Below are 20166 nucleotides of genomic sequence, written 5' to 3'. Positions count from 1 at the left end.
ACAACACATTCTTTTTTAATTTATCAAAAATGTATCCAAGGCAACATTATTAAAATGATTATACCAGAGTCCCTATTATAACATCAGGTCTAACAGGAAGGGCAGACGAGGGCAGGAAGGCTGCATCCATCCATGGTTTAGGTGCTCTTCTTCTCTTCCCCCAGTAGATTCACCGTGGCTTTTTTGGCTATTAGGAGGGAAAGAAAATCCATGAAACTGGTTTGCAGCACAGGCTCTTCTTATGTCTAATGTAGCTACTAGATAACAAGACTCGGGTGACTCATGTTCAAAGGACATACTAATGTCTGGGATCAAGATGCAGAGGATCTCCAAGAAGTGGTCACAGTACCGTACCTCATCAGAGCACAAATCCTGAATGTGAGTAAAGGAGCTCCTAATAGTCATCCAGGTTAATTAAACCCCTTGTACTGACAAGCATCACCTAAGCTATCTGCTACTGTTCTGCTTGAAACATAAAAACAAAGGAGATAACATGAAAAAGAAACAACTCTGATTAAGTACGGTAACAGATTCAAGGGAGTTCTGGTGGCCTAGTGAGTAAGGAGCTGTGCTGCCTACCCAGAGGCAGGCAGTTTGAATCCACCAACTGCTTCAAAGAGTAAAACGAATGATCTCCACCCTCACAATTTCTGGCCTCTGAAAACTCACAGACACTGAAGGGTCAGCTGTGAGTCAGTTCCAGCTAAACAGAAATGGGGTTCCCCCCCATTCTTCTTAAATTAAATGGTTTTTTAATTCATTATATTTTAAGGCAACATATGTATTTTTACAGCATATTCTTTCCATTTAATTTTCCCCCATTCATTCATTGTTGCACATTTTCCTCCCTGACCACCCCTCTCCCCAGTTCATTTTCTCTTTGAAGGAAAAAAACAAATTCTTTGTTATAAAATCCCGAGCCCATAGTCCACTTTAATATGCATTTCTTTTTCTGTAATCTTTTCATGAAAATAATACCTAATCCTATGTTCCTTTTAAACAGTTCTTTTCCTCATCTGTTTCAATGCAGTATGCATTACTTATCCACTCTTTTCTTAGGTTCCTCCAAACCCAATGTCAGTCCTGTTTTACAACAGTGGCACCATGCAGTATTTGTCCTTTTGTGACTGAGATATTTCACTCAGCATAATGTCCTCTAGGGTCACCCATTTTGAACAGTATTTCATGAGATCTTTGTTTTTCAATGCAGCATAGTATTCCATTGTGTAAATATACCACAGCTTCTCTATCCATTCTTTGTTGATGAGCACATGCCTGGGTTATTTTTTTAAAGACATACTCAACTTTGTAATAGTAACAACCACTGGAAAATACTGTGGTTACAAAGGTAAGGTGCATGCATGTTTGTCTACATGACTCAGGCACATCATGAGAAGGTACAGCTATAACCCTATGTAAATTCATTTCTGTGTGCTGCATGTATATCCAAAGGTACAGTAAGCACGCGGGGGCCCCGTTATATGTCCAAAGAACCCATGGACCTGATTAACTGTGCTCAAGGGCTTAGGACCATAGTCTTTGTGGGAGTAAGCTAGTCTATCAGTTGCCAAAGTTAATGTTCTACACACTAGTTTGGTGAGTAGCTCCTTGGGTTTCAAATGCTTTTGAGTAGCCATCGAAGATACAACTACTGGTACCTACCCATCCAAAGTGCAAATGAATGAAGGAAATCATGACTAAGTCCCCACGAGTCATAGCCTCTTTTAACCTGACACAGATAACTAGATGGTACCTGAATACCCTTCTACCAACCCTTCTAATCAGAGACACAAAAGACGGTCCTAGCTAATAAACAAAAAAACCCCTGGAACTCAAATTCATAAAAAAGGACCAGACTTATTAAGACTGATAAGACACTACAGGAACACCCCCCATAGGATATTGCCCTTAAGATATACTTTTAACCCAAAACTGAAAATCATCCCTGAAAATCAATTTTCAGTCCAACAATAATAGTCTATGTTATACAAGAAACAGTACCACCCCTCAGTAGTGTCCCTTAAATAACTACCTGAGACCTAACAGTAAATACTGATTTGAAGGCAAAGATGAAAAAAAAATGCAAGCTAGATCAATGGAAACAGGACTAGCGTAAGGGAAATACTGGGAATGTGGATAAAATGTAAAAAGTGTAACCAAAGTCACAGAAAAATTTGTAAAATTATTTTTAAATGATTTCACTGTATAACTGTGTAAACCTTCACCTGATACAGAACAAGCAAAGAAAAAATTAACACAAAAAGCCAAGCAGAAGCTCCTTAAGTGTTCCTCTGTACAACTAGGTCATTTTTGTTTGTATCTTGGTGCTTGCTTATTACGATTTCCCTGCATCTCAATGTGATGGCACTAGGTCTTTGTATACTTCCATGTTTTTGTGGTTCGTTTTTTAAAAAAAATCAGAAAGTCTTCATTTCTGGGATTGTCATTTCTAACAGCTGCTATCCTAGAAATGATGGTATGGGTAAATGAATATTGCTATTTAATTATGACACCATTTTTGTCTAATTTAGGAAGAGTTTACTGCTTGGCAGCCATAGGAAACAATACTAGTTTAATCAAGAAAATATTCTTACATCTGTAGGCAACTAATACCTTTCTTCCCTAACTGGCAAATGGCTGGTGACTGAGGAGTTTGTGAGATTCCACAAACTGCAGCTGTTTGTAATGGAGCCCAGAGTCTCGGTCACAAGAACCAAGAAGCCTGTCCTTGTCTTTCAATTGCCTGACAGCTGCTCTCCATTCACTCCATAAAATTCCTGTTAAGAAGAAACTGCAACCTGTCTCCTAAGTAGCCCTTTATAAAGTTTTACTCCCTAGTGAATCCAGAAGCTTTAAGAAAAATCTACAATGTATCAGCTTGTAAATTTCTCTGAACTTATTTTAGTTCTCACACTCCTGTTTCTATATAAAACTAGATCTGGAATATTACTATCTAAGAAAATAAATAGGCTAAGAAATGTATACCAATGCCAATCTTTCTCAAACTCTTCCAAAAAATAGGAGAAAAATGTTACAAATGAATTGTGTGAAGCTAGCATTGCCCTGATACCAAAGTAAGAGATACTACAGAAAACAAAAAATTAAATATATCCCTTATGAAATATCTATGCAAACCTCAAATCTAGAAAGATTAATCCAATAGTGTATTACAAGAATTATCATACTGTGACCAAGTGAGATTTATCCCAGGAATACAATAGTTCTGTATTAGAAAACAGATTAATGTTAGATACCACATCACTAAAACTATGAACCATATGATCATTTTATGGGACACAGAAAATCCAATACCTTTTCATGATAAAAACATTCACAAAGTTAACAGTAGGAGGGCATTTCCTCCACATGATAAAGGATATTATGAAAAAAACCCCACAGTTAATACCATACTGAATGTTGAAAACTTTCCTCTCTTACATCAGAAACAAAACTAAGAAGTTCCCTCTCATCACATGCTATTTAATATTATAGTGGAAGTTCTAGTTAAATAAATGAGGAAAAAGGAAGTAGGTGGAAAGTAAAAGAAAAATTGTCTCTATCTGTAGGTTAAATAATAATCCTAGATATAGAAAACTCAAAATAACCTACAAGAAAGCTATTAGAACCAATCTACTCTGCCCATTTTCAGTGTACTGACTCAACACACAAAAGTTAGTTGTGTTTATAAGTAGCAATGAATAATATTTTAAAAAAAGATTAAGAAAGCACTTCCATTTACAACTGCATCAAAAGGAATTAAATATTTAGGAATATATGTAATCTGGCTAGTGAAAAGCCACTGAAAATCTTCTATACTGCAAACTATACAACATTACAGAAAGCAATGAAAAGACCTAAACACTCTCTTCATATATAAGAAGACAGTATTATTAAGATGGCAATAATATCCAAGGTAATACTAATTCATTACAATCCCTTTCAAAATCCCAACAGTTGTGCAAAAATAAAAAAGCCAATCCTCCAATTCATATAGAATTCGGGGAAGTCCCGAACGGTCAATCTTTGATAGCTTATTTTATAACTACAGTTATCAAACTGAAACTGGCATAGAAATAAACATACAGACTCTTAAGGAATAGAATTGAGAGTACAAAATAAGCTCCTATTCCTATTCCTATGGTCAGGTCCATTCAGTGAATAAAGAATTATCTCTTCAACAATGGTACTGGGGCAGCTGGATTTCCATATGCAAAAGAATGAAGGTAAAGCCCTAACTCATGCCATCTAGAGAGATTAACCCAAAATAGATAAACCACCTAAATATGAAAGCTAAGATCATTAAATTTAAAGTATAATGTTAAGAGTAAATTTTCATAATCAGATTGTGACAATGTATTCTTTTTTATGCTACTTCTTATTATTATTAATTTTAATGAAAATTTACAGAGACTTTGGATTTCCATTCATTGTTGCAAATCTTCTCCCTCCCCCTCCAGTACACTCTTCCATTGTTTTACAATCCCTCCCACCAACTTCACTCCACTAAGCAACCTTCGTTCTGGACTCCTGTCATGACAGTAATACCAAATCACATATCCCTTTTAAACAGTTCTCTCCCTCCTCTGTTTCAGTGCAGTATACATTATTGAACCCATCTTACTCAGTCTCTCCCCAACCCCAAGGTCAGTCCTCTTTTACAACAGTCGCACCATGTAATATTTGTACTTTTGTCTGTGATATTTCACTCAGCATAATGTTCTCCAGAGTCACCCATTTTGAATAATATTCCATGAGTTCCTTGTTTTTCAAAGCAGCGTAGTATTCCATTGTGTGAATATACCACAGCTTCTCTATCCATTCGTTTGTTGATGGGCACTTAGGTTGTTTCCAACTCCTTGCTATTGTGAACAAAGCCACAATAAACATGGGTGTGCATATATCTGCTTGGATGTCAGTATGGTCTCTTTGGGGTATATTCCCAGTAGTGGAATTGCTGGGTCAAATGGTATCTCTATTTGCAACTTTCTGAGAAAGCACCATACTGCCTTCCACAGTGGTTGCACCATTATACACTTCCACCAACAGTGAATAAGGGTTCCAGTTTCTCCACAACCTCGAGAGCATTTGATGTTTGCTATTTTGTTAAATTTTGCTATTCTAACTGGGGTGAGATGATATCTCATAGTTGTTTTGGGCAACAGATTCTTAAGACATCAAAGTCCCAAGCAATAAAATAAGAAATTAATTGAACATTATAAATACTAACAACTTTTATGCATTCCAGGACCCTCTAAGAGAATGAAAAAATTCACAGACCGGCATGGTGCTTAAGCATCTGGCTGCTAACGAATGGTCTGTAGTTTAAAACGAGCCACCACTATGTGAGAGGAAAGTACAGCAGCCAACTTCCATAAAGACCCGAATCCTACAGGACACTACTCTGCTCTAGAGTCCATCAACTTGAAGACAAAGGGTTGAGTTTTGATGTCAAGTATAAGTCTAATCCCTAGAATAAAAAAAAAAATCTTACACATCAACAGTAAAAATGCAAATAACGCAATTTTTAAAATGAGTAAAGATCAGAATAGACATTTCTCCACAGTAAAGATACAAATGAAAATAAACACATGAAAAGATGCTCAACAAATCATTAAATGGAAAAAAGCCAGTTTTGGAAATAAATGTAGTGAGGGTTTCACAACATAGTGAATAGAAATAAAACTTAATATAAAATTATAATTTGACACATTTAAAAATTATCAAAGTGGCAACTTTTTGTTATTCATCTTTCACCACATAAAGATTAAAGAAAAAAAAGACAGCTATTCCAAAGTAGAAAGCTAGAAGTTAGAAAACACTTAGTATCTTAGAAAAATTTACTGAAGTAACCAGAGCTGTGTGCCCTGAATACGAGTTCAGTGAGGAAGATGCCTGTGAGGCAGAAATGGGACTTCTGAAAAGTGTCCTGGCAGGGATATGCTGTTTCCATAGTGATCAGGACCCCATATTTTAATTGCCACAGAACTCTAAAGGATGCTCAAGTCATGTCCATCTCCAACTTTTCTCCAGTTTCTAAAAACTTTTACACTACGCCCTCTGGAATTCAAGGCCCAGGAGCAGCAGCTGTCTGTCGTCCCTCATCTAGGTCTCCAAATGCTTCCTTACACAAATGTGGTTGTCTGGACAAATCTGGATACTGTTTTCCCTGAAGCTCTCTCAACTGGTGACTGCTTCCCCCCTCATGACCCTAGAACCACTGAGTCTGAAGGTCTGGTAGGTGTTGCCTTTGTTCTTCATGGGCCCTTTCAGAATCTCATGTCAACAAATCTTATCTCCACTGGACTTCTTTTTCCAGTCATCTCTGACCCTTGGCCTACTCTGCCAACTTACCCTTTCAACTCCTAATTTACAGTCACTCTCTAACATCACTCTTAATTTAAATGACTTTTCAATACTCTGACCTCTTTTGACTTTTGACTCCTCTCCATGAATCCTCACTCTATGTACAGCATCCTAACCCAGCCACTCACTCTCACAACCCGTGTCTTTTCTAGTAAGTGCGTATCCTGCTATGATCTCAACGGCAAGCATGTCATTCTCAGACTAGCATCTCTTATCTTTGTTCTTCACTCAACTTAGTTTTATAACCTATTCCTCCTACTCCTACCTGTTCTTCATTTCCCACATATTCTCATTTTGTTCTTTATCCAGTTTTAATCTCATGGTCAAACATTAAAACCACACTACCCCCATCAACAAACGAATGGATAGAAAAGCTGTGGTATACTTAAATAATGGAATACTATGCTGCATTGAAAAGCAAGGAACTCATGCAATATTATTCAAAATGGGTGACCCTGGAGGACATTATGCTGAGTAAAATATCCCAGTCACAAAAGGATAAATACTGCATGATGCCACTGTTGTAGAATGGGACTGACATCAGGGTTGGGGTAAGACTGAGAAAAACTGGATAGATTATGTATACTGCATTGAAACAGATGAGGGAGAGAACTGTTTAAAAGCAATATATGATAGGGTATTATGGTTATCACAAGAGTCCAGAATTAAGGTTGCATAGTGAAGTGTACTCGGGGGGGTGGGGGTGTGGGGGGGTGTGTGTGGGTGGACTGTATACCAATGAAGGAATTTTTCTTTTACTTTTCAAAGAGAGAAGCAAACTGGGGGGAATGGCTGGGGAGGGAGAAAAGTACAACAATGAATGAATGGAAATCCAAAATCTCTGTAAATGTTCATTAAAATTAATAAAAAAAAAAAAAGAGGAAAAAACCACCACCACACTCCCTAGTCCCACTCTCCCTTTGTAGTTTGTGCTTAACAAAATCACAACTCTGATAATACCTTACCTATTCAACAGCCTCATCAACACAGCTGGAGAAAAATAATCCCATAAGATTCATGAACATAGAATTCAAATGAGCTCTTAGTGCTGCCTGGCAATCACATGACACTGTCCTGGTCTATTCACTCTCACTGTCCTCATGGTCCTAGATGACAAGCCAACAAACTACAACCATACGTATTATGTGTTACCTTTGGTGCTTTAGTACCATAATGCACAAATGACTAGCTTCAAAAAGAAATGATGTCCTGTGAAACCTAAAATATTTTTATCACCTGGTCATTTATTGAACTCTCACTCTAGTCAACTATTTCAAACCTTCCCTTTGCATCTGTCACTTCCTTCATCTACACTCTCAGCTGACCCTTTCCAACTTTACTAGGAAGTCTGAAGCAATAAGAAAATCATCCCTATAAACTCTTATTTTATCTGCATTATCTTCTCTGTAATAGGGGAACAGATGCCTTTGAATTGTAGTGTTAAGAGTACTGAATAGCTACCTCTTGGACTGCCCAAAGAACAAACAAGTCTCTTGGAAGAAGTGCTACTAGGAGGCTTCTTAGAGACAAGGAGAGTGAAAATGGTCTCACATACTTTAGGCATGTTGTCAGGAGGGGCTAGTACTTGGAAAAGAAGACATCCTGCTAGGAAGGCTCGAAGGTCAAGGAAAGCAAAGATGACTCTCAACAAGATGAACTGACGCTGTGACTAACAATGGGCTGGGTCACATTAGAGACTGTGAGGATAGTAGAGGGAAAGAGCAAGGTTCAGATTTGTTGTTCACAGGATCGCTATGACTTGTAGTAGACTTGCTGGCACTGAATAACAATAGCATCCTTTCTACCAATAATCCCTGAGTTGCCTTCTATCAATACAAATTGTTGCCTGAACAAATGGGCAATGCCTCTATGTGTACACTATGATCCTGACTCCTCTGGCTTACTCAGTGATTCACTCTCTCACAGGCATCATTTTTAGTTCTTTAATGGTTCTATCCCATTAATTTCATGCATGCTTTGTTTCTTGCCTTTAAAAATTGGGTTGGTTGTTTTGGTTTTTTTTTCCTCTGGACCATGGACTGTTCTTCCACTTTAAAGGCCCATTCTTTTGCTTCCCTTTGCAGGAAATTTTCATGAATTCATTAAAGCCTTTCTCTCATATGTATTCCAGTCAGGATTCTGCTCGCACCATTTCATAAAATTGGTTTTGTCAAGATCACCAGTTCCAAGAGCCAGTCTTGGTCCTACATCACTCTGCTCCACTGGTGTCTTTTCATTTTCCCCAAGCTCTACACTGGAAGTTTCAAGAGCTCAGTACCCAGACTCCTTCCACTTTTCTACCTACATTCACTTTTTCAGAGATCTTATCCAGTCTCATATTTAATATAGCACTCAAAAGTTGATGGCTCTTAAATATATAAACCTCTAGACCTAACTCTTGGATAAATGGATGCTTATATCTAACTGGTTCTTTGATGCAAAAAGGAATCACTTAATAGGAATCTCAAATTTATAATGTTCTTTACCTTCCTCTTTAAGTCTGTTTTGCCCAGTCTCCTCCAACTTAATGGAAATTCTACTGTACATACTGGGTTGAAATCAACCCCTTAACAACAAAGGGATAAGTTGGGTTTTTTATCAAATTAACTGCAAGGGATTTATCTGGGTTTTTTGTTTGTTTGTTTTTTAATATGTCAAAAGAATGCTTAATTTGAAGACAAATAGTATAAGCACTAAGTTGAATAGATGTCTCTTGGAGAAGGTATCACCACAGAGTTCCTTAAACAAAGCTCTGTCTCACATATTTCGGACATGTTGCTACTAGGAGAGGAACATCATGCTAGGAAAAGTGGAGAGCCAGCCGGAAAAGATCCTCAACCAGATGGACTGACACAGTGACTGTAGCAACAGATCTGAGTATGTTGAGATTGTGAGGATGGCACAGGATGGATACAGTTCAGATCGCTTATTCAAAGGGTTGTTGTGGGTTGTACTTGACTCTACAGCACCTAGCAACAAGTAGTTAGGTTAATAACCTTGGCCTCTTTGATTCCTCTCATATTCAATACCTGTCACATAAGCAAAGCTTTTGGATTCTAACTTCAACTTATTGGATCCCAGTGCTACCACTATAAACATTTAATGTTTTATGAAAGAAGACTCTTGGAGAAAGTTAAGGACAACAGCTAAAATCTTTGCAAAGAAATTCTTGACTAGTTTTGGCAGTTAGCTGAGGAAAGCGAGTAAGAAAAGGAAGCCTGCAATGTGGGTCTCAGGTTACTCACTGCCATTAAGTAAGAACTGACTTCTAGCTAAATCCTCCCCTCCAGTGGGTTATGGAGGCTCTAAATCACATGAGAGATTGCCCATTTTCCTTCAATGCAAGTGCTGGTGGATTTGAACTGCTAGAGGCTTGACCCACCAGGGTTCAATCAAGGGCTAGTATCTCCTTTCATATACTGAACCAAGCCGAGTCTTACCTTCTTTAGTGATGGTTTCTGCAGTCTCTTTGGCTTTGTCTTTCAGATCCTTCATCACACTATCTACCTGGTTCTCATGCTTCAGGAAGAAAGGGCGGATGATGCGCCTGTAGAGCAGTTCCGCCCCATTGGAAGGGCTTGGAGCCATGCACCACAACAAGAAGCCACACTGCAAACAAGAATCAGCTTCATTAGTAGGAGCAGGAGAAAACTGGGCACAATGAGAGTGCACACTTCTACCACCACTCAAGGAGTAACAAATAAGGGGCCAGGATTAATTCCACACACAGGTTTTGGTCAAGGACTAGCTGAGCCTGAAAAACAAAGAAGGCAAAAGGCCCAGCAACTTCATTACTTACCTAAGTTGGATCACTTTTTATTAAGAGGCTTTTATTAATTGTAACTCTTAAAAAAATAAATTTTTAGAAGTATAGTATTTACCTACATGTGCAAAGCACTATGCAAATAAGGCTAAGATTTGTAAGGCTTGCTGTCAATAAGCTTATCTCGTAAGCAGGTCACATTTATTCATTCTGCTGTAGGAAAGATGTGACAATTCTTGAATTATTTCTTTATCTCAGGTTTTGATATATTTTTAGCCTTTAAGAATCTCTATAGTCACTACTAATTTTGCTTCACTCTGAACACAGACATTGTTCCTACTCTACTTTGCCATTGTTGTTGTTATGTGCCGTCGAGTCGTTTGCAACTCATAGCGACCCTATGTACAACAGCCCTAAAACCTGCACTATTCTGTGCCAATCGCATTGCCTCTGACACACCCATCCCGAATACCCCAGTCACTGAATCAATCCACCTCATAGAGGGTCTTCCCCTCCTGCACTGTCCCTCTACTCTACCCAGCATGATGTCCTTCTCTAAAGACCTGTCTCTCCTTACAACATGTCCAAAGAATGTCAGGCGAAGCCCCAGAATCCTTGCCTCCAAGGAGCAGCCTGGTTTAACCCTCTCTAGGCTGAATCTGTTTGTTTTCTTGGCAGTCCATGGTACACTCAATACTCTTCTCCAGCACCACACCTCAAAGGCTTCAATTCTCCTTCTGTCCTCCCTAGTCATTGTCTAACTCTCTGATGCATAACAAGTGATTGTCAAAACCATGCCCTGTATCAGGAACACCTTAGTCTCCAGAGAGACACCGTTGCTTTTGAGTACTTTGGAGAGGTCCCTAACAGCAGACTTTCCCATCGCAATAGTTTTTTTATTTCCTGGCTGCTGGTGCCAAGAGTGTTGACCGTGGAGCCAAGCAAACTGAAGCTGTGAACAATCTCAATCTCTTCGCCATCCATCCTGATGCTACCGATTGGTCCAGTGGTGAGAATCTTTGTCTTCTTGACATTGAGCCTCAGTCCATACTGAAGGCTGCAGTCCTTGACCCTCTGCAGCAAGTGCATGAGATCCTCCTCAGTTTCAGTGAGCAGGGTTGTGTCATCTGCATAACGCAGATTGTTGACCATTAAATTAAAAAAAAAAAAAGATAATTCTATTTTTAACATAAAGGCAGGAATTGCAATACTATATGTAATCTTTTTCTATTTATTTAAATCATAAATAACAACTAAGCCCTTTAAGTCATTCAAGCAGTTTAATTCTCCATAAAGAGCAAAAAAGGAGAATATTCCAAGTTATATGCTTAATTTTCCTAGAATGTCCAATAAACAATATGCTAAAAATGTCTTACTCTATAACTGTATCATGCTTTACACAGACAAGTTTATAAAAAGGCTAGTCAATTTCTGGGATTCTATATCTTTATTTCCTACAAATTCTTCTTTAAATTTTTTAAATTTTATTATTGTGTGTTCCATCAAATTAGATCTGACTGATACAGGAGGAGACTGTCCCTCCTTCTCCAGCAGAGCATCTGGTGGATTCAAATCACACACCTCTGGGATTGCCATGCAGCTCTTTGCAAATTCTTCTTTAAGTAATAACTTTTCAACTTCTTATGCCTTCGACAGAGGCTTGGACCTTGTTATTCCAAATAAATGAATTTATTAAAGTAATTAAGAACCTGCCATGCCTAAGATCTCATTTTAAAAAACTGTTCTAGAGATGCACAGCTGTTACAGGAATAACACTAAAATAGAGAAATTGGGTATAAAATGCACATTTCTGTGCCCAGAAACTCAATTCATCAGTACTCGGAAATTAGTATTATGCTTTCATCTTTATTAACTCAAAATACCAAGAATAGCATGCAAGATAATAAAGTACTAAAAATAAATTTATTAAAGAAAGGTAAAACTTAAATATAGAAAACTATAAAGCATAATTGAAAGAAACTAGGCAAGAGCTGAATAAATGAAAGGATATAACATGCTCCTAGATTGGAAAGCTCAATATAATTAAGATTTCAGTACTTTCTCCAAAGGAATGTATTAAATTCAACACAACACCCACCAAAACTCCAGAAACCTTCTTTGTATTAGGAAGCCACAGAACCCTCAATTATCAAAGCAATATTGAAAAAGAAGAGTAAAATAGGGCTTGTATTTCATTATTCCTAAATAATGAAATACAACTAATATAACCAAACATTGTTCATGCAAAATGTTATTTAGAAAACACCATAAAATACTTTTTTTTAGGTTTTTATTAATTTCAACAAACATTTACAGAGATTTTGGATTTCCATTCATTGTTACACTCATAAAATACTCTTAAGTAGAATCAGTGAATATGTAACAGCCAAAAAGATTATCTCCTTGCATTCCTCACAATTTGGTAATTTCTGGATTAGAGAAATAAAAGAAACTGCTTTCCAAATGCTGAACACTAACCTAAGAGCAATACATCGCCACAATCTCAAAGATTTGATTTTAAACCAGCGATTCTTTTATCCTGCTGTAACTAATCTTTTAATTTCTTTACTGTTGGTTCCAAGGGTAATGATTATGAATCCAAGACAAACATAATCATTGACAACTTCAATCTTTTCTCCATCTATTGTGATGCTGCCTATTGGCCCAGTGGTGAGGACTTTTATTTTCTTACTGTTGAGATGCAATCCATGTTCAAGGCTGTAGTAGTGGATCTTCTGTAGCAATTGTTTCAACCTCTCAGCAAGCAAGGTTTTGTCATCTGCATAATGCAGCTTGTTGATAAGTCTTCCTCCAATCTGGATGCCACACTCTTCAACAAGTCCAGCTTTTTGAATGATTCAATATACAGACTGAACAGGTATGAGAAAGGATACAGCCCTGACACATACCTTTCTTGGTCTAGGTACAGGCTTATTATGAGCACAATCAAGTGTTCTGGTATTTCCATGTGACCCACACAGTCAAATGCCTTTCATAGTCAATAAAACAGATAAACATACTCTGGTAGTCTCAATGATATATCCCTGGTACCATGGCCTCTTCGAAATCCAGCCTAAAGTTCTGGCAGTTCTGTAGATGAACTGTTCTAGTTGTTTTTTAGTAACTTCAGCAATATTGCTTGCATGTGCTATTGATGACTCTGTTCAAGAATTTCCAACATTCTGTTAGATCACCTTTTCTGGGAATGAGAAGAAATGTGGATCTCTTCCAGTCAATTGGTGAGGTAGCAGTCTTCCAGTTTTCTTGCTACAGCCTGGTGAGTACATCCATGGTTGCATCTGTTTATCGGAAAATGTCAATTATATTCCATCAATTCCTAGGACCTTATTATTTGCACATACCTTTAATGAAGCTTAACTTTCTTCCTTCATTACCATTGGTTCTTTTTGTTTCATTTTTAGTTTAAATTTATATTTTTATTGTGATTTTAACAAAGGTTTAGAGATTGGGTTTTCATTCATGTATTGTTGCACGTTGCTTCCTCCCCTAGTCCACTTTACAATGCAGTGGTATCTTATACCAGATTGCTGTCATACTACCACTGGATCTTCCTGAAATGGTTCAGTGTTGACCAATCCTTTTTGGTATAGTGACTGTGTATTCCTTCTATCTTCTTTTGATGTTTCCTGGAACAGTCAAGATTTTTCCCATGGCATCCTTCAGAACTGCAACTCAAGGTTTAAATGTGTTTTTAAGTTTGAGAAACGCTGAGTGAGTTCTTCCTTTTTATTTTTTTTTTTACTACAGCTCATTGCAAATTTCGTTGTAATTCTTTGCTTTGTCTTCTGCAGCTGCTCTTTGAAATCTTCTGTTGAACTCTTTTACTTCATTATTTCTTCCCTTTGTTTTGGTTTCTTGGTGTTCTAGTATAATTTTGAGTCTCTTCTGACATCCCTTTTCTTTTCCCATCTTTGTAGTGGCCTTTTGCTGTCTTCATAGATGATACTCTTTGAAGAGTCATTGTAAGAGAGGAAGGCCCCCAACAAGATGGACTGACACCATGACTAGCAATGGGCTCAAGTGTATTGGAGATGGTGAGATGGCACAAAATGGGACAAGGTTCAGATCTGTTGTTCAGAGGGTCACTATGAGTCTTAGTTGACTTGACAGGACATAACAACAATCACCTTTTCTCTCAGGTGTCTGGCAGACCCCAAAGCTAATTTACTGAGCTCAACTCCTAGAAGAAAAAGGATGTCCAGAATTAGGAAATCAAAAGAAGGGGAAAGATGGCAGAAGGAAAGGGAAGAGAAAAAGTCAGACTAGCCATCTAGTTGTCTCAGTACATACATGCAATAATATTATGTATATGAATGCACAGATTCCTAGCAGTTCAAACACACCTAGTGGCTGCAGAGAAGAAAAGGCCTCATGCCTACTGATGTGTTTCTGTAAAGGACAAGAAAACCTTATGTCCATCAACAAAAGACTGGATTGAGAAACTATGGTATATTCACAAGATGGAATACAATGTAGCACTCAAGAGCAACAATTCTGAAAAATACTATATGAAAGAGGCCCAAGAGCATTATGTTGCGTGAACTAACTCCAGCACCTAATAACAAGTATTTTGTAAGACCATTATTGTAAAAATAGAAGGATAACCAGTGAAATGTGTATGGATAAACAAAGAGGCAAGGAAAGAGAACAGGTTAGGAAGGAGGAGAAATCAAAGGGTAGTGATGGGTAGAAGGAGGGAGTGAAAAAAAAATGTACATGAGTGGGCAAAAAAAAGAAGGAAAACTTACGGAGCAGATTTCTAACACATGAGGTGATCATCATGATACAGACTTGAAAGCAAAAGCCAATGATGTGAATATACAACCACTCAAAAACTCACCCTTAAAGATCTACTGTGACAGAGTACTTCTCTTAAAGGTCTAGGCCCTAAAATGCAGTCAGTTCTCCAAGATCCCCTCAGTCTGTGCTGAGTTCCATGTTCATTTGCGGTTTTCCAGCTGCTCTGCTCTAGCCTTTTCTGGGCTCCAGGATCTGCAGTTATCCCCTACGACTGATAAGATGCTGTTAGAGAACTTTGGTTTCCTGAGCTCCACATCTGCATTAACCCTAAATGGAGAACTACATGACTGTAGTTTTCACTGGTTTTAGCCTTCACTCCTCTGCTTAGTGCCAGTGACTCACAAGCACATGCTGCAGAACATCTCTGTGGCTAACTTGTCCCCATATATGGCCTTTTTTGGGTTTGTTTTATAATTGTGATAAAAGTGTATAGAATGAAACACTTGATCTTTTTAATATGCAAACTTTACACACCATCCCAATGATTGCTTATATAGAAAATATCACTATATATGTAAAAATTTAATTTCACTGTTGTCCAGTCGGAACTAACTCAGCTGACCCTCCAGTGGATGTGAGGATTTCAACTGCGTAAGAGGAGAATGTCCATCTTTCTCTTGTGGAGCTGCTGGTGTTTTCAAACTGTTAAGAGTTAGCAGCACAGTTCCCTATGGACTCCGCTCCCTAATACATGCATGTTGTTAGGTGCCAGGGAGTCAAGTATGACTCATAGCAATACTGTGCACAACAGATCTGAACCCTGTCCTATCCTGCGCCATCCTCATTATCTCTGACACATGTGGTCCACTGCTGCAGTTTTCATGGCAATTCATCTTCTTCCATATGCCTACCCAAAATTTAGTTTAATCTGAATAAACTAGTAAGTAGGAAATCAGAATCTCATGTAGACGTTCTATAGAATGTCAAAGGGTGTGTGTTTAATGCATACAAATCAAGTCTGTTTTGCGTTCTTCAATTTTTATTGTGATGTGTGTGTTAGTTTAGAGAAAATTCATTTTCTATATAGTAATTCATTATACATTTTGTGCAAAGCAATTGTTCTTTCCCAAAAACAGTAACTATTTGGACAATAGAGAGCTGTTTTTCCTATCTAACATTTTTAATGGTATTTTTTTCACTGGTGAACAGGTAATGTTTTCTGTGTTTTGTTTAGTATTAGGACACTGCTTGGAATTAAAGATTGATATGTATTTTTTTCTAATTAAAATAATGGAAAATAGGGTCTTTGTAGGAAGCTGTGGTGGCTCAGTGATGAGAAACTGTGCTGACAATGCAAATGTATGTGGTTTGAATCCATCAGCTGCTCTGCAGGAGAAAGACAAGCAGTCCCCTCCCTTGTGCCTGTGAAAATCTGCTGGAGGATTAGCTATAGGTTGGTTCCAGTTAGACAATATACACCATGTTCATGGTGGTTATTCTTGGGTGTGATGTCTGATTTTCAGGAGTGGATTACTGACAGAGAAACAGATGATCATAATATCAAAATCATAAGTATCCAGATGAAATGGCACTGACTTGCTGGAATAAGACTCAGAAGAGCTGAAGTCTGTATCTTTAAGTAAGACAACTTTTAACTTTTTCTTTTCTGCAGGATTTTGTGAAAGTCCTAAATGAGTATACTTAAAGTATACAAGATAGCAGTAATATAAAAGTCCTATTGACATATACAAATATCAATTCTTCAGCAATCTGGTGAGGAGATGATGTTTTTTTCTGGAAGAAATATGGCAGGTGAACCAGCCAGGACCTGAGTCAAATGTCTCTATTTATTACCTTTCTGATGTGATTACTTGTAGGCTATACGCCAGCCTGTTAATTCTATTCTTTCAGATACCTGCAGGTTTTTCTCTTGAGAGAGTAAAATAATTAACCGTTTTTTTACTTACATCCTTAACTTTTCTAATTCTCGGAAGAAAGAGCATTCCTATATTTAAGACAAAGTTAATTACTCCTTAATTCTCAAGGTGAAAGCTTCCAATTTTCATAATTTTTTTCTTATCTACTTAAACTTTATTCTCCACTCCAGTAATATCCTGAGTTTGTTAAAGCCCCAGACACACATCTGGCCATCTCCTTTTTGTCATGTTGTCCTCATAGTTCCACTGATGACAGTCTCCATGGCAAATGCAAGCCAACTATTTTCTGTAATTTGAGAATCCTAGGCTATAAAAAATTACTGAGGAAGTCCTGGTGGCCTAGTGGTAAAGAATTGCACTGCCAACCCAAAGGCATGCAGTTCAAATTCACCAGCTGCTCCGAGGGAGAGATGGGCAATCTCCTTCTGTGAGATGTATTGCCTCTGAAAACTTGCTGGACAGTCAGGTATAAGTTGGTTCTGACTCAAGAACAAAAACATGCTATTTTCGCTGGACTCCTGACACTTACTAGCACTGAAACAATGAATCCTTAAATTAGAAATAGACCATATAATGCTGTGATTTAATGTGGTAGTCACTGTATTTCCTCCTAGAAGAGCTAGAAGATTGGGATGAGTTCAACAGACACAATTGGGGTACTATCCTGGTCAGAACAGAAAGTTAATGCCAGAAAAAACAGGATTTCAACACTGACATCTTGATGATGTTGCAAGGACTTGTTCAGAAGCATAAGTCTTAGGAAGCCTTTGCCATGTACCCTAGAGAAAAGTGATAGACTAAATTTAAAAGACCGCTCAGCATGCACAAATAAAAGCTAAAACCACAATTGGTTAAAGGGAAAGTTTCCCTATATTTCTCCATAAAGAGCTGCCACTGCTAACCTAAAACGGCACCTCCCTGATGTCCTCAAAGAAAGAGTGGCAATCTCGGCCCGTGTGATTTACAGCCGTGGACAACCCATTGGAGGGTCATCTTTTAGACAGTTCAAACTTGACAGCATTGAGAGAGTGAAATTAAGATTAAGAAGAAAAATGTTATGCTGTCAATTAGCGGAAGCAGCATAAGTGATAGTCTGGTCCTGGATATAGACCTGTCAGAGTTTACTCAATTTGTTCTGAAAACAAATCCTGGGAATTATTAAGGGTAAAGATGAGGCAAAAAAGATATTCACTGCAGACATATTTTTCTCTCACTAAACTTGTTTTAATGGGTCTCAAAATTCTGTTGACAAATTTTTGGTCAAGCTATTTGCATTTAAAAAATACTGATTTTAAAAACTAATAACTTAAAACTGCCACATGGGGGGAAAAATGGTTCACAAAACATTCCTTTCCTTCTGAAGGTTTTATGATGCATTGTTATCGTTGATCAGTCTTTTACTACTAAACTCAAATGGCCAATTGAGACAAACAGTTCTGAGACAAAGACTGGGGTGGCAGGTGTTATGGGCAATATTCATTCAGCTTTCTGAGCAGACTTGGTGAGCTTGCCAGCTCCAGCAGCCTTCTTATCCACTGCTTTGGTGATGCCCAAGCAACAGTCTGCCTCAGGTATCTAACAGCAAAATGACCCAGAAGAGGGTAGTCAGAGAAGCTCTCCACAAAAATGGGTTTGCCAGGAACCATATCCACAATGGCAGCATCACCAGACTGCAGGAATTTGGGGCCATCTTTCAGCTTCTTACCAGAACCGTGATCAGTCTTCTCTTAGAGCTCAGAAAACTTGCAAGCAATGTGAGCTATGTGACAATCCAGTACAGGTGCATAACCAGCACTGATTTGGCCAGGATGGTTTAAGATGATCACCTGAACAGTGAAGCCAGCTGCTTCCATGGGTGGGTCATTTTTGCTGTCACCAGCCACTCTGCCACGTTGAACATCTTTCACAGAGACGTTCTTAATGTTGAAGCCAATACTGTCACCAGGCAGAGCTTCACTCAAAGCTTCATGGTGTATTTCAATAGACTTTACTTCAGTGGTAACAGTGACTGGGGCAAATGTGACCACCATGCCAGGCTTGAGAACACCAGTCTCCACTTTGCCCAAGATCTTAAAGACATCCTGGAGAGGCAGACACAGGGGCTTATCAGTTGGATGAGTTGGTGGCAGGATGCAATCCAAAGCTTCAAGCAGTGTAGTCCCACTGGCACTGCCATCTTTCCGGGTGACTTTCCATCCCTTGAACCAAGGCATGTTAGCACTTGGCTCCAGCATGTTGTCACCATTCCAAGCAGAAATTGGCACAAAGGCTACTGTGTCAGGGTTGTAGCCAATTTTCTTGATGTAGATGCTGACTTCCTTAATGATTTCCTCATCTCCATTCTGGCTGTAGCGTGGCTCGGTGGAATCCATTTTGTTAACAATCAGTTGCTTCACACCCAGTAAGGCATGCTCACGGGTCTGCCTGTTCTTTGAGACATCAGCCTCAATTTCACCAACACCAGCAGCAACAATCAGGATAGTACAGTCAGCCTGTGATGTTCCTGTAATCATGTTTTTGAGAAAGTCTCTGTGTCCTGGGGCATCAATGATGGCCACACAGTTCTTGCTGGTCTGAAATTTCCATGGGGAGGTATCAATGGTGATGCTACGCTCACATTCAGCTTTCAGTTTATCCAAGACCCAGGTATATTTTAAGGAGCCCTTTCCCATCTCCGCAGCTTCCTTCTCAAATTTCTCAATAGTTCTCTCGTCTATCTCATCACTTTTGTAGATCAGATGGCCAATCGCTGTGGACTTGCCAGAATCTACATGTTCAAAGATGACAATGTTGATATGGGTCTTCTCCTTTCCCATTCTGGCATAGGTTTTGCACAGACTTATTTCTAATAGCAAGAAAAATGTCCTACATAGCTATTAATTGGAGAGTTAAGTACATTACTGTCTATAATGAACTGGTAATTTATGTCCAAGTATTGAATAACATGTGAAAATATTCTTAATCTTAAATGAACTAAAAAAAAAAAAGTGATACACAGAATACAAAGTTTGGCCTCTCAGGCATATATTTATTATCAATGCAACAATACAAACATAATCATAGTCAATAGACTGTTCCAGTCATTTCCGGATAATCTTTAGCTAGATTTTGCTTGTGTGTGATATGAGTAATATTCTTCGATCATTTCATACTTTGTTGGGTCATCTTATTTTGAAATGGTAATAAATATGGATCTCTTCCAGTCAGTTGGCCAGGTAGTTGCCCTCCAGATTTCTTGGCACAACCTGGTGAGCCCAAATGGTATTCCATCAATTCCTGGGACTTTTTTTATCCTCCTAAGTCCTTCAGAGAGGCCTGAACCTCCTCTTTCATCACCACTGC

At 38.3% G+C, this 20166-nt stretch overlaps 1 protein-coding gene and 1 pseudogene across 1 annotated transcript in view; both read right to left on the bottom strand.

Moving 5' to 3' along the window:
- REEP5 (receptor accessory protein 5) overlaps nt 1-20166 on the bottom strand; it is a 50437-nt gene continuing 30271 nt past the window's right edge. Inside the window, exons 4-5 of the mRNA XM_006886685.1 lie at nt 9804-9972; nt 1-187 (exon numbers count right to left, since the gene is read on the bottom strand). Of these exons, the coding sequence (XP_006886747.1) occupies nt 138-187; nt 9804-9972 (219 nt within the window). The 3' untranslated portion in view covers nt 1-137. The remainder of the gene's footprint in view (nt 188-9803; nt 9973-20166) is intronic.
- On the bottom strand, nt 18301-19640 carry LOC102874568 (annotated as a pseudogene).

This window comes from Elephantulus edwardii, unplaced genomic scaffold, assembly GCF_000299155.1.
Source record: "Elephantulus edwardii isolate Elephantulus edwardi_28Jun2011 unplaced genomic scaffold, EleEdw1.0 scaffold00050, whole genome shotgun sequence".
In the NCBI taxonomy this organism is placed as follows: Eukaryota; Metazoa; Chordata; class Mammalia; order Macroscelidea; family Macroscelididae; genus Elephantulus; species Elephantulus edwardii.
This window is presented reverse-complemented; position numbering and strand designations above follow the sequence as displayed.